The sequence below is a fragment of the Aquarana catesbeiana genome, linkage group LG03, assembly GCF_042186555.1.
Source record: "Aquarana catesbeiana isolate 2022-GZ linkage group LG03, ASM4218655v1, whole genome shotgun sequence".
NCBI classification, from domain to species: Eukaryota; Metazoa; Chordata; class Amphibia; order Anura; family Ranidae; genus Aquarana; species Aquarana catesbeiana.
The window spans coordinates 121,919,065-121,934,533 of record NC_133326.1 but is presented as its reverse complement, the minus strand read 5'-3'; the positions used below and the strand labels follow the sequence as shown (position 1 = coordinate 121,934,533).

At 41.7% G+C, this 15,469-nt stretch overlaps 1 protein-coding gene across 1 annotated transcript in view; it reads left to right on the top strand.

Moving 5' to 3' along the window:
* Positions 1-15,469, top strand: part of VPS13C (vacuolar protein sorting 13 homolog C) — a 548,274-nt gene that overhangs the window by 431,878 nt on the left and 100,927 nt on the right. Inside the window, exons 68-72 of the mRNA XM_073619118.1 lie at positions 1,004-1,130; positions 9,361-9,596; positions 11,311-11,452; positions 11,530-11,664; positions 13,990-14,071. Coding sequence (XP_073475219.1) covers positions 1,004-1,130; positions 9,361-9,596; positions 11,311-11,452; positions 11,530-11,664; positions 13,990-14,071 — 722 coding nt within the window. The remainder of the gene's footprint in view (positions 1-1,003; positions 1,131-9,360; positions 9,597-11,310; positions 11,453-11,529; positions 11,665-13,989; positions 14,072-15,469) is intronic.

Sequence of the window (15,469 nt, the reverse complement as noted above, 5' to 3'; positions counted from 1 at the left end):
ATTAGATGAGGAAGAATGGAAGGAGTGTTTAATATCCTACATTCCTTCCATGATCGCTGCAAAGGATAGGTTCATACAATTCAAGTTCCTACACAGGGCATATTTTACCCCACAGAGGTTGGCGCGCATTTACCCTCAGAGAGATCCCAATTGTCAGAGATGCAGACAGGAAGTGGGTACTTTCTGGCATATGGTCTGGTCTTGTCCCAGTCTCCGACTCTTTTGGTCGGCAGTGGCATCCACACTGAGTAATGTCATAGGATCAGACCTGCAGGTGGATCCCCAAATACTATTGCTCAGTCATCTGGAAGATGTTGTGGCTGATAGATATAGCAAATTGTGTCTAACCTTCGCATTATACTATGCTAGACGGGAAATTCTATTGCAGTGGAAAATGGTAGAGCCTCCTACCCTGGCCTCGTGGATAAGGTCTGTGAATAAGGTGCTCCCTCTGTATAGATTAACGTATGAAAGTAGGCAATGCCCGGTGAAGTTTGATAAAATCTGGTCGTCCTGGGTCGATGCCTCCGGAGACCCTGAACCCCCTACCCCATGAACAGGACGTGAAACATAGTGGAGGACATCCTACATCTCACGTCTATTTTTCTTATGCCCATTTCCTTTCATCCCATTCCTTCTCCTCCCCCCCCCCCCCCTCTTCCTTTCTTCCTCTCCCCTCCTTCCCTCTCCCCCCCCCCCCACTCCCCCCCCTCCCTTTCCTCTGTCCCTACCAGGTTTGGTTGAATAGTGAGCCACTCACTTTATACTATCTAAAAATGTATGATGATTTGAGCCTTGAGAGGTATGGTTGAGTGAAACTTCTGATGTTTGCACATCTGAAATATCTGATAAATAATGGCTATTGTTTATTGTTTAAGGGTAAATTTTACTGTCTTTATTCTCACCACAATGACTGTACTAAATTCTTGTAATGTAGTGCTGATTTGTTCAATAAAAAAATTTTCTGTTAAAAAAAAATGTTAAGATTGTATTATCAATGCAGTGGTACAGAAGAGGAGAAGGAGCTTTGCCCTGGGGAAGCAAGATTGTTTGCTTGGGAAGATCCAACAGGAACAAAAAAGCTGACGTGGACATACAGCCATACCAAGGGCGAGTTAGACTTATTAAAGGTTAGCAGCTTTATGTGAATTCTGTAAACTCACCCAGAAGCAACACAGTTGCTGTGAAAAACCTAGTACATTGCTACCATCCTTTTGTTTGTAAAAATCTATAGCTATTCTGATAGACCTACGAAGACACAAAATAGTCTGTATAGTTTGTGACTGAATCATTAAAATGGCATATTATTCATTATGGTTTACTTAAAGTAAATCTATCACTTTGCATGTTCAGGACAAAGTAACAGGTTATGTTTATAGCCCACCTACTGAGCTACTCTTGCTTATCTTCCCCACACTCTCCTATTGTCTTGTTTGCCAACTGGAGTCTAAAACTGACAATTCCCTATACTCCTGGGTATGGACCATGTGACCTTTTCCCCTTCCTCTCACTGTAAAGTAAACTTGCTTAGCATCCTGGCATTAACAGGTTCTTGGCCCTAAGTAAGCCCCAACATGTAGCTTTCTACTCTGGGCTGTAATGGGCAAACATGAAGGAGTGCAAACTAAAGGGGCTTCCTTCTCAACCCTCTAGCTAGGATTTCTGTTTAACCACTTCAATACAGGGCACTTATACACCTTCCTGCCCAGACTAATTTTCAGCTTTCAGCGCTGTCGCACTTTGAATGACAATTGCGCGGTCATGCTACACTGTACCCAAACTAAATTTTTATCATTTTGTTCCCACAAATAGAGCTTTCTTTTGGTGGTATTTTGATCACCTCTGGGATTTTAATTTTCTTCTAAACAAATAAAAAAAGAAGACCGGAAATGTTGAAAAAAAAAAATGTTTTTTTTTGTTTGTTACAAAACTTTGTTAAGTTTTCTTCTTTACTGATGGGGCTGCACTGATGAGGTGGCACCAATGAGGTGGCACTGATGATGGGCACTAATATGCGGCACTGATAGGTGGCACTAATATGCAGCACTGATGGGTACACATAGGTGGCACTGATGGGCACTGAAAGGCGGCACGGATGAGCACTGATAGGCAGCATGGATGCACACTGATAGGTGGCACTGATGTACACTAATGTATAGTACTGATGGATGCCAATCAGTGCCAAACAATAATGCCTGCCAATCAGTGATGCCCATTTTGGGCACTGATTGGCATCCATTGTGGGCACTGATTGGCATCCCTCATGGTCTAGGGTGGCATACCTGGTGGTGACTAGTGGTAGCGTCCCTGGTGGTCCAGTGTGGGCATCCTCGGGGGGCTGCGGTGATAATCAGCGTAGACCCCCCTGTCAGAGGAGCAGCCGATCGGCTCTCCTCTACTCGCGTCTGTCAGAGACTATTTACCTAGATCGGAGTTGCGGTGTGTCAGACTGACACACCGCAACAACGATCGCTGTGATGCGCACAGCAGCTTGATATCCTGGAGACATCATATGACGTCCGGTCAGGATATCGCAACCACTTTGCCGACGTCATATTGCTATATGGCGGGCAGCAAGTGGTTAAAGATCACATCCTTTCCAGTCCAGTTTTTTTATGTAAAGGTACTTCAAATTAAAGTGGAAGTCCAGAATAAACATTTTTTTTTTAGTTTTAAAATCAGTGGGGAAAGCGTAAAACTTCTGCTGGTTTTCCTTATTAAACAAAAGCAAAGAAAAATTCCCACCTCAACTTGCCAGCCTCCAACAAACTGAATTATCCTGTCTAACAGTTCACAATAAAAACAGGGGTTTTGGTTGCACACATTTGCAAATACATGCGTAAGCTACAGAGACCGCGACAAGGCACCCCAGTATATCTGCAGTCCTAACGCTATAAATTGAGAGCCTCCATAGTAGAAGCACAAATGTAGTAATGGATAGATTGACGGGTTTGTCTGGAGGGAGCCCTCGCCGCCATGTCGCAGCCTCTGCAGCTTACGCATGTAATTGCAAATGTATGCAAACTAAACCCCTGTTTTTAACGTGAACGGTTAGACAGGACAATTCGATTTGTTACAGGCTGGTTGGTAAGTTGAGCTGGGAATTTTTCTTTGCTTTTGTTTGACATGCGTTGCCCTTCTATGTGCTCCTTACTGTTAAGGCCAGTTATAGGTTGGGGCAGTTGCCATTTGTACTGTAGGTTTTCATTGTTGTTTCCCTGTTCATATAATGTGTTAACCTACAACTTAAAGGAGAATTGAAGGCAGTACATTTTTTTTTCCCATTTTGGAGTAAGAGAGCGTTATAACCCCTGTCTGTTTTTTTTTTTGTTTTTTTTTCCCCTTAGTGAGACTAAGGCTCTATTCACACTAATGCGTTTTTTGATGCATTTTGCATTTTGCAGAAATGCATGGGAATTTTTTAACATGGGTTCCTATGGAACATGTTCACATCAATGCATTTTTGTGCCTCTGCGTTTTTGGAAAGGGTCGGGGACTTTTTTTTTCATGCAAAATGCAGCGTTTTGCATGTAATACAATTCAATGGACCAGCATCCAAAAACATAAGTACCGCGTTTTTGCCACGTTTTGCGTTTTTTTTTTCCTTTCATTTTTTTTTTAACACTGTATACAGTATAAAAAAAAACCACTGCAAAAAAAACGCAAAACGCGGCAAAAACACATGTTCAAAAACGCGGTAAGCACCGCAAAAAGCACTGCAGAAACGCTCAAAAGCAACATGCATGTAGATGTGAATCAAGCCTAATGGAGTACTTCCATTCCGAAAGCCAAAACAGGAAGTTAATACCTTCACTGCAGGAGAATCTCTAATTGTCACCAGAACTAGTGTCCCCGTTGGAAGTTTCCCCCCTGTTACCACTAAGCGCTCGAAGGAGACACAAACCCTGAAAAGAATGAGAAGAAATAAAACCTAGACTCCAAAGCCAAAATAAGTACTATATACAAAACAAGCTTTGAACTTTTCTCCAATAATTTGGTCAAAATCCAAACAAGACTCATAATTTACCGAACCAACTAAATGAATAAATATATATATATATACACACACACGGTATATAAAGTCTACACACCGCTGTTAAAATGTCAGGTTTCTGTGATGTAACTTTTTCCACCTTTGATGTTACCTATAAACTATACAACTCAGTTGAACAACAAACTGAAATATTTTAGGTAGAGGGAAGTAAAAACAAAAGAATTAATTAATATTGTTGCATAAATGTGCATCCCCCTAAACTAATACTTTGTTGAAGCACCTTTTGATTTTATTACAGCACTTTTTGGGTATGAGTCCATCAGCATGGCACATCTTGACTTGGCAATATTTGGCCACTCTTCTTTGCAAAAACACTCCAGATCTGTCAGATTGCGATAGCATCTCTGGTGCACAGCCCTCTTCAGATCACACCACAGATTGCCAATCGGATTCGGGTCAGGGCTCTGGCTGGGCCATTCCAACACTTTAATCTTCTTCTGGTGAAGCCATTCCTTTCTTGAGTTGGATGTATGTTTTGGATCGCTGTCATGCTGAAAGATGAAGTTCTTCTTCATGTTCAGCTTTCTAGCAGAAGCCTGAAGGTTTTGTGCCAATATTGACTGGTATTTGGAACTGTTCATAATTCCTTATACCTTGACTAAGGCCCCTGTTCCAGCTGAAAAGAAACAGCCCCAAAGCATGATGCTGCCACCACAATGCATCACTGTGGGTATGGTGGTATGGTGTTCTTTTGGTGATGTGCAGTGTTTTTGCGCCATACATATCTTTTGGAATCCTGGCCAAAAAGTTCAACCTTGGTTTCATCAGATCAGGACACATTTTCCCACATGCTTTTGGGAGACTTTGGATAAGATTAAAAGAAGGGCGCTTCTGGATAACAGCAAAAACCAGAGGAAGTGTTCCCAAGGAAAACAGTTCATGTAAATCAGACTTATAGATGTTGATTCCAATCACTAGGGCAGCACTCCAAAAGTAAAGCAAAAACTCTAAAAAGGTAAAACAGAAAGAAAGGCGCCTCCTAAGTGCAGAAAACTTTGCAACTTTTATTAGCCAAGGGTTTAAAAAATTCAGTAAACAGGCTCTTCATATTATGTGAGGAATCCAGCATCTGTAGTCCCAACATGATCCAATCCGTAGCGGGGTGTCTGGGGTCCCAGCTGTCCAGCAGAGGGAAGCCGTGGGGAAAGGACCAGGGAGGAAGCAGCCGCGCTGTGTAGAACGATTCTCCTGTGTAGACTAGATTATACACAGCGCGGCTGCTTCCTCCCTGCTGGGACAGCTGGGACCCCAGACACCCCACTACGGATTGGATCATGTTGGGACTACAGATGCCGGATTACTCACATAATATGATGAGCCTGTTTACATTTACTGATAGTAAGTGTTTTAACCCCTTGGCTATTAAAGTTTTCTGCACTTGGTGGCACCTTTCTTTCTGTTTTGGGAGACTTCAGATGTGTTTTTGCAAAATTTAGGCTGACTTGGATGTTTTTCTATGTTAAAAAAAAGGCTTCCGTCTTGCCACTCCACCCCTTAGCCTAGACATATGAAGAATACCGGAGATTGTCACATGTACCACACAGCCCAGATATTCCTGCAGCTCCTTTAATGTTGCTGTAGGCCTCTTGGCAACCTCCCTGACCAGTTTTCCTCTTGTCTTTTCATCAATTTTGGAGGGATGTCCAATTCTTGGTAATGTCACTGTTGTGCCATATTTTCTCCACTTGATGATGACTGTCTTCACTGTGTTCCATGGTATATCTAATGCCTTGGAAATTCTTTTGTACCCTTCTCTTGACCGATGCCTTTTAACAATGAGATCCTTCTGAAGCTTTGGAATCTCTCTGCGAACCATGGCTTTAGCAGAAGGATGCGACTAAGAAATTGTCAGGAAAAACCTACTAGAAAGGCTGAACTTTATTTGGAGTTAGGGCCGGTTCACACTGCTGTTATGCGAGAACCCTGTGAATCCACTGTGGGTTCCCGCATCGCATGTTTCCCGGCGGCAGTTCACACTGCCCTATGCGAACTGCTAGGAGTATCAGGTAAAAATTAATGACACCCCCAAATCAGTTTGCATATCGCAGTGTGATCTGCAAACTCGAACAGGAATCGGATCGCATGGACCCATGCGATCAGATTCTGCTTCGGACAAAAAAAAGGGTCCTGTGCGAGTTTGATGCAAATTCAGCCATACGATTTTTATGGCTGAAATCGCATCACACAGAGATCGTATATGATTTTCACCGCAGTGTGGTTCGATTGGCATCCGATCTTTGACATTGCACCAGTGTCAACTGGCCCTTAATCAGGGGCACTTTAACACTTCTGGACCACCCACTGTATATATACGTCGGCACTTTAAAGATGGATATAGCGGTAACGGCAGCAGCTGCTGCCATAACCGAGATATCCATCTATTCAGTGGGCGGTCCGGTTTGTGACAATGGTGGTCTCTGCAGCGGATTCACCGCGAGATCACCGTTCTCGGCGGTGGGAGAGGGGCCCCCGCTCTCCCGTGCCCTCCACCACTACCGACGGGTCCTCTTCCTAGCTGGGTGGATGGCCCCCACCTGTCTCTGTACCATAGCAGGGAGGAAGCGATGTCAAAACGTCACTTCCGCCCATATCTCTTAAAGGGCCTTTTTTTTGTAATTTTTTCAAATGACAAAAATTTTTTTTTTTTTTAATTGCATTTAAGTCCAAATATGAGATCTGAGGTCTTTTTGACCCCAGATCTCATATTTGAGGACCTGTCATGCTTTTTTCTATTACAAGGGATGTATACATTGGATGTTTAACTTGTAAACGCAGAGTCTGAAAAACAGGCTCGGTCCTTAAGTGATTAATTGATGGCAGGTGTGTACTGACTTCTATTTAACATGAGTTTGAATGTGATTGCTTAATTCTGAACACAGCTACATCCCCAGTTATAAGAGGGTGTGCACACTTAAGGCCCGTACACACGATCGTACTTTTTGACAAAAAACATGCAAATTAGCTGTTTTGGAGCAACATCCGACCGTGTGTACGCTCCATCGGACAAACTTTTTCTGTTTCCATCAGACTTTTGTTGGCTGTGCGAACGGACAAACTTTCCTGCAACAAAAGTCAGATGGAGCAAAGTCCGATCGTGTGTACACAAAAGCATCGGACTTTTGTACCAACTACAGTACGCGGCCGCGAGAATGTTTCCAGCGCAATGCATATGATGACATGACCACGCCCCCTTATGACCTCACAGTCCCAGCATGCTCCGGGACTGTGATGTCATAGGGGGCGGAGTCACCACCTCTATAAGTCATAGCAGAGCGCAAAGACAGCATTACAGCCGGAGAGAGCGTCGTGTCAACATCTCTGGAAGAGAAGAGGGAAGACGACGATCGCAAAAGAGCAGAAGATAGCGGAGGAGCCTGGCAGAAGACGCCAGAGAGACCCCCGGAGTCGGAAGACCCCCGGAGCTAAATTACTTTAAAAACCTGTGTAGTGTGTTTTATTTATTGACACTTTTTTTTTTCCCTAGGTGAATGGGTAGGGGTACGATGTACCCTATACTCATTCACATAGGGCGGGGGGCCGGGATCTGGTGGCCACCTTATTAAAGGGGGCTCCCGGTTCCGATAAGCCCCTCGCCCGCAGACCCCGACAACCAACGTCCATGGTTGTCGGGAAGAGGCCCTTGTCCTAATCAACATGGGGACAAGGTGCTTTTGGCCCGCAGGGCCCTCCCTCCCCAAAGCACCCATCCCCCATGTTGAGGGCATGCAGCCTGGTATGGCTCAGGAAGGGGGGACGCTCGCTCGTCCCCACCCCCTTTCCTGACCAGCCGGGCTGCGTGCTCGGATAAGGGTCTGGTATGGATTTTGGGGGGACCCCCGCGCTGTTTTTTCGGCGTAGGGGGTTCCCCTTAAAATCCATACCAGATCTAAGGGCCTGGTATGCCCCTGGAGGGGAACCCATGCCGTTTTTTTATTTAAAATTTGGCGTGGAGTTCCCCCTCAAGATTCATACCAAATACAGTGCCTGGCATTGGCGGGGATCCAAGTCGGATCCCCGCACCAGTGTGAACCCGGCTCGCAAGGTGTCAATCTCGCCAATAAAAGTGGCGAGATTGACACAATATCAGACAACAATACAGAAGTTGACCAAAGGGTGGTGGTAAAGAGCTGAAAAACCACGTGATTTGGTGAAAGTTGGCTGGAAAAGTCCTGTCGTATGTATGCAAGACAAACTTCTGGCCAACGCCCTTTGTACAAAAATCCAAGGGAAAGTTTGTACAAAGCCCTATCGTGTGTATGGGGCTTTATGCAACCACATTATTTTAGTTTTTTATTTTTACTCCCCACCCACTAAAAGATTTCAGTTTGTTGTACAGTTGTTGTACAGTTTATAGGTCACATTAAAGGTGGAAAAGTTCTGCAATGATTTATCTTTGTTTAATTTTTTAAATCACAGAAACCTGACATTTTAACAGGAATGTGTAGACTTTTTATATCCACTGATATATAATATTAATAGCCGACTGGCGCTATGAGAATTCAGTGACCCCCACCCCAGACATGTGTATAAAACAAACAATAGACCTATATCCCTATGTCAGCACCGCAGTCGCCCCTTTTTATTTTAGCTTATATGTCATAAGCAGTGAAGGTGAGCACATTATCAGGTGAAGTTGTGTATATGTTTTCAAGGCGATAATAACTGCGGGCAGTTTCTTATACCAGTCCAAGGACATTATCATGAATAAGGATGAGCTCAGGCGTGTTCGCAAGTCCATGTGCCTGTGCCTGCGCCCGCCAGGTAGCTGACACTCCGCAGCACTAATCGCAGGCAGTGAGACATTTCCTGATCTGTGCAGCCGCGGATTGGGAAATGTCTCACTACGGGCGCGTGGACTTGCGAACACGCCTGAGCTCATCCTTAATCATGAATGCAATAGGTTACTTCAGGTGTTCTAATCCATCCTCACTCTTTCCAAAATTAAAAAAAAGTTTTACTTTTTATTTATACTTTTATATTAAAAATAAAAACTTTTTTTTTTTTGGTTATAAGTACAATGGGCGAAAGTTCAATCCTCTGCCAGGTTTTTGATGCTGTCTGTGTCCTGTTGGGCAGATTTTTTGTAATTCCTGTGTGGTTACTAGGATAGAAAGTGAAGGGGATTGTTCCCAGCCCTGATATAAATAACAGTAGAAATTTGGCAGAGAATCTAACTCTTCCCCACTATCTAAAACTGGAAAAAAATAAAAGTTTTGTCTGGAGGTCCACTTTGTGGTTTAGTATGTTATATAAACTAGTTACAGTGTACTTGATAATGCCTTTCAGAATTACTGTTTGCTTTTCAGGATGAAAGTGGTCAGTTTGCTTTTAACCAGGATACTCAGATACACTGGGTGTCATTCCTCGATGGGCGCCAGAGGATACTGCTTTTTACAGAAGATGTGGCTCTGGTGACCAAAGCACGTCAAGCTGAGGAAATGGAGCAGCCAGATCAAGAAATAAATATTTCCATCCACAGTTTGGGCCTTTCCCTTATCAATAATGAGAGCAAGCAAGAAATTTCGTACATAGGAATTACAAGGTAAAATTGTTCAATACTTGTAGGAAGTTTCTACCCAAAAAAAAAAAATGTCAGTAATGACAAGAAAACAACTTAAAGCGGACATAAAGTCTGCAAATACTCACCTCCGCTTTAGTGATGCTATCTCCGCCAGCTAACTTCTTCTCTGTAGCTTCTTCTAGGTGCAAGGTATTGATTGACCGCTATGGAATTGCGTAACTCCAAGGGAAATAGAATTAAGAAAAAGGGGCCTTTGATGATGACCACCGGGTGAATATCCAAAAGTATAAGGCTACTTTCACACTGTAGCTGCAGCCACGTTGGTGGTAAAGCTCCGCTCATTTTAGCATTGATTTACCATCATTTTAGCGTCGCTTTTCAGCCACTAGTGGGGCGCTTTTAACCCCTACTAGCGCCTGAAGAAAGGGTTCAAACTGCCCATGTTGCTGCGCTTCCGAAACGCTTTTTAGGCGATTCGGAAGCACTGCCCATTCATTCCGATGGGCAGGGATGGTATACAGCACTCCCAAACAGCCCCAAAGATGCTGCTTGCAGGACTTTTTTTCCTGTCCCGCAAGCGCACCGCCCCAGTGTGAAAGCACTTAGGCTTTCACACTGGGGAGGAGTGAGTGGCAGTTTTCAGGTCTTTTCCAGGCGTTATTTTTGCGCTAAAACGCCTGAAAAACGCCTTCAGTGTAAAAGTGTCCACTTCCTCAGGACTACACTCAGGAAAATGCTTATGTTATTTACTTATCAAAACAACAGGGTGGACTGGCAATGGCGTCTTGGGCATTTATTTTAGGTGGTCATGATGCATACCTGTGCTTGGCTTGTAGGAACATATTGATGAATGATGAGACTTGTGCTGATTCCAGAATTTAATGGTGGAGATTCTATTTTGAGATGCTACTTATATATTTTTTATGGCAAGAAGAGCTGGTGCAAAGAAACCTCCTAGTATATGTTGTAACCTGTTTGAAAATAAATGTATTTGTCTTTATACTGGCTCAAGATATTGGAAACCTTCTGTGGAGCTAATATAATATACCTGTATCTCAGTTTTTGAAAATTCTCCTTGGATTCTGTGGTTCCTCCCTGCTGTTTTCCCCAAAGTCTCCCTGCAGCCTAAGACGGTATAGCCATTCCACCATGTTGTTTTGATAAGTAAATAATATACTCCTAGACATTTAAGGATAAAGTGTTTTGTGATATGTTTTATATGACTTTGTGATATTTTTAATCGTGTAACAAAAATGTGAGTTTTATACTTTTGGATGGTCATCTTGGTAAGCCCCTTTTTTCTTCATTCTATTTCCCTTGTCATTTTTGGCTGATGACCCCCCAGGATATTACTATAGCCTTCTGGCTTGTTGTCACATCCCCCACACTACGCTTAGATGAAATTTCAGGGGTCTAAACCCCAGACCATTGATGTCTCACTTTTCAGACAGAGGAGGAACCAGTTCCTTCTGTTCATTCACAACTGAAACATAGTAAACAGTTTACTGTGATTCAGTTATGAATGAACACAGCGACTGATCAGTACCAAGGCCCTTATGTACTTCAGCAATTCAATGTAGGAAACAATCTGAATACCTCTATTTTTAAGCTGTAAAAATGGTGATAATTTTAGAGCAACTTAATCTGTAAAAAAAAAAAAAAAAAAAAAAAAGGATGCAAAAAAAGTGCATTGGGAAAAAAGTAATTACTGCTTATGCATGCTTTGTTTTTGCAGTTCAGGCATCATCTGGGAGTACATGCCAAAACAGAAGTGGAAGCCATTTAGCCAGAAACATATCTTACAATTTGAACAAGCATATGAGAAACATCTTACAGGAGAGCAAAGCAGATGGAATAAAATTGACAATTATATTGAGGTGAGTCTAAAGTTATTAAAGCATAGCACATAGGCTGTCCTTTCATCAATTTACTTCTAGTTTTCATGCATCTTTAGGTCAGTTTCAGTGCCATGGAAATGCGTTCGCCATTGAATTGCAAGATAAGGAGAAGTTTCCAATCTGGAATTCATGTAGAATTCAAGCAATCACCACACCAAAGAAGTTTACGAGCCCAACTATACTGGCTGCAGGTACCAGATTTTACATACTTTCTTGGAATCAGAATAGAAAAGTAAAAATGTCTCTAAAAGAAGGAGCATCAATTAAAGGTGTAAGTGTAAACGTGATTGTTAATTAAAATGCTTAAGGACAGGTTCAAACCAGAACACAGTACGAGAAAGGTGTGTTCTGTCTGCGTTTCCTGCACTGCATTCAAAACTAACTGCCTTTGCAATCTTCTGTGGGTGTCATTGCATCATAATTGGTACCCCAAAGACAGATCAAAAACGCAGTGTGCTTGCAAGCACCAGATCGCATGGTACTGAAGTGCAATGCAGTTTGGTTTGGCATATGCACTACTTTTTGTGCAGCCTGGTGCAGTTTGCAGCCCATGCTGAGAAATCACTTTGAAAAACTCCTCCCTAGCATTTCTGGCCAGGGCCATCTTGAGTAAGAGCAGATGATTCATGCAGCATTTAATTCCTGGAATCCACCTGCCTTTAGTTCAGGCATGCATGCAGTGCCCCGGGACAAGGTCATCCAGCGGCCAGGGTGAACGTGCCAAACTGCGTGTTGTGCATGGGTTAAATGCTTATTAATGCCTAGTATACATGATGAGAACATTAGATGAAAACAAGTGCATTTGGAGCGATTGTCTGATAATCTGATCATTCGTACACACCTTCCAAGAGCTGATTATGACAGTTCATGTAAAAATATCACAAAATATTCACACAAAAAATTCTTGTAAGATAACAAAACAAATGATTTTCATGTTATTAGAATGGTATTTGCACGAAATAAAAAATCTGCGCATGCCCGGAAATGAAAAAATACATAATTTCTGAAGTTAAAAATAATAATAGTACTCAAGCGCTGGTGTGGGAAAAAACTAAAAATATATATAAAGGATAAAAGCTGCAACCAAAGGGTGATCTCTTCACTGAAATAGTAATAAAATAGTAGAAAATGGTGCGCTGATATCACTATACTCTGAATACAAAAATAAGTGCTGTGTGCTATATTGATCTCTGTAGGAATCCTTACAGTTATATAAAGTGCAAAAATGACTAGATAACAAATCTGACAGTTATTAGTTCCCCAATGTAAATGACTGTACTAAAGTGCTGGGTGTGCACAATAAACTAATTCATAATAAACGCAATTAAAATACCAAGATAATATATATGTGCTTAGGCAAAACACATCTGGTGTTATTCCTGCCGGTAATAATAAACACTGAGTATGTGCAATGAAAATATTAACCAAATCACCATTAAAAAATTGTATAGCAGTCAGGCTCACTCCTCCTCACAGCCTTTTCATGTAGCCGTTGTGTTCTGTCTGAGAATTTTTGTAACTTTAGTAACCTATTTGTTTTCCATATGAGACCAGCATGGAAAAAAAATTGTCTAATATTCTCATTGTGCTGTGTACGGGCCTTTTATTCTAGTAGATGATTAAGGTGAAACCACCTAAACTGGCATACATGCATAGTTATAATACAGGTATTTGCTCTCACTTCCGGCGAAAGATCGCTGCAGTGTCTGCGGCGATCTACGTCATGTCCGGCCCCTCCTCCGTCCCCCCGCTGTCTTCTGGGAGACACACAGGTCCCAGAAGACAGCAGGGACCACCTGTTTCCCTACTGCATGCGCAATAGGGAACCAAGGCTATAAAGGCGGAAGGCTTCACTTCCTAAGTCCCTTACTAGCAATGCCGGCGCCTCCACCCGGAGCTGAGGGATGGGTCCGCTTCGGGTGAGGACATCGCGGGTGCCCTGGACAGGTAAGTGTCCTTATTTTAAAAGTCAGCAGCTGCAGTATTTGTAGTTGCTGTCTTTTATTACATTTATTTTTTTAGGCGGAACTCTGCTTTAACTTTATGCTTATGTTCATTTTTAATAAATCATTGGCTTTTTGAATGTTATATGCTCCGCTTCATTATGTGAATTATTTCAGAACCACACAATATATTATAAAGGAAAGAAATTGTTTAACATAAACATGTACAAATGGTTTTATTCCATCTTTCCCCGCATGGAATTGTCCGATCAGGGAAATTTTATGCAGGATCCACACAACTTCTGTTAGAACAAGTTATCCAGTTCTTCCACTAACAGCAAAAGCTAATTTAGAGGTAGAGTAATTAAAAATTTAATTTTGAACAGTGATTCATAACAAACAGATAATACTTTATTAGCCTGGCTAGGGTAAAAACTAGATGACATTTTTCTTTGCACTCTGCTATTTAATAAAGCTTTTAATTTACAGATGTACTTGGTTGGCAGGAAGCGATGGACAAGTTGCTACGATAGTGAGAATTTATAGAACTTACTTTTGTGTTTGCTTTGTTAGGTGGATAACCAGCTTCCTGGTTCAATGTTCCCAGCAGTCTTTCATCCAGTAGCACCTCCAAAATCCATTGCCCAGGACTCTGGTAAAGACCTTGATTGTCAAATACATTTTTATGTATATTATTTTTATGCTTTCTTTTGCCGGTCTCTACCATTGTAATGCAACCATTATTATAGCAATTGAATTAATATTTTTTTTGGTTTTTTTTACAAGCAGAGTTCTAGAAAAATATTTTAACTGTTACAATCAAATAATGTTCCTGAGGTTGTGCAAATGATTTATTAAGTTCTGAAAAATCTCGCTATCTTTGAATCAGAGCTTTGGGCAAAATTATGTTTTTGTAACTAAACAATGTCTACATGCCGTGAACACAAATTGTGGATTCATTTAATGCTTGTGAAAACCTGTGTGTGTATGTGTGTATATGTATGTGTATATATATATATATATATATATATATATATATATATATGTGTGTGTGTATGTATATATATATTGTGTTATCATTAATATTCTCTGAAAAATGGCCAAGAAATTATAAATTCTGCCAGGGTATGTAAGCAACTGTGTGTGTGTGTGTGTGTGTGTGTGTGTGTGTATGTATATATATATATATATATATATATATATATATATATATATATATATATATATATATATATATATATAATATGTGTATATATATATAGTCACCAAACTCAAACCAAATGGTAGTAAATGGAATAAGGTTATAGAGCAGTGGTATCCAAATTGCAGCCCAAGGGCTGAATGTGGCCCTTTGCTCGCAATTATCTGGCCCTTGGGACACAAATCCACCCCGCTGACACCAACGATGAGCCACTTTTTCTCCCACTGACACCAACAATGGTGCTTTTTTTTTCCCTCCACTGACACCAACAATAAAGCATTCTTGCTTCCACTGACAAAAAAAGGGCCACTATTTCTCCTGGGGATACGAGGCACTAATCCTCAAACTGACACCAGCAATTTGAACTCTTCCTCCCACAGACACCAGGGTTGGGGCCCTATTCATTCCATTGATACCAACAATGGGGCACTGTTCCTCCCACTAATACCAATGATGGGGCATTGGTTATATCCACTGACATCGGGCCATTTTCCACTCCCACTGGGAAAGGTCTGGCCCCCCCAAAGTGTGAAGGACAGTAAACTGGCCTTTTGTTTTGAAAGATTGAAGACCTCTGTTATAGATCAAAGAAAGAAGAGGGTAGAGAGGGCAAGTGAAGCATAAATAGGATAGCTAAGACCTGAAAGGTTATGGACCATATTCTGTTCTCTGAAACTGGGGAAGCATATGACAAACCCCAAACATAGAATAGTTATGTGCTAGGGAAATTAACAGGGTGTGCATAAAATGGTGGCCAAATGTTAAAGGGGAAAAAAAAAGGGCTTCCATTATATATAACATCTTCAGTGCATGTTCCCAGTGTTGGAGAGACACTAATTTTCTTGCAACTCA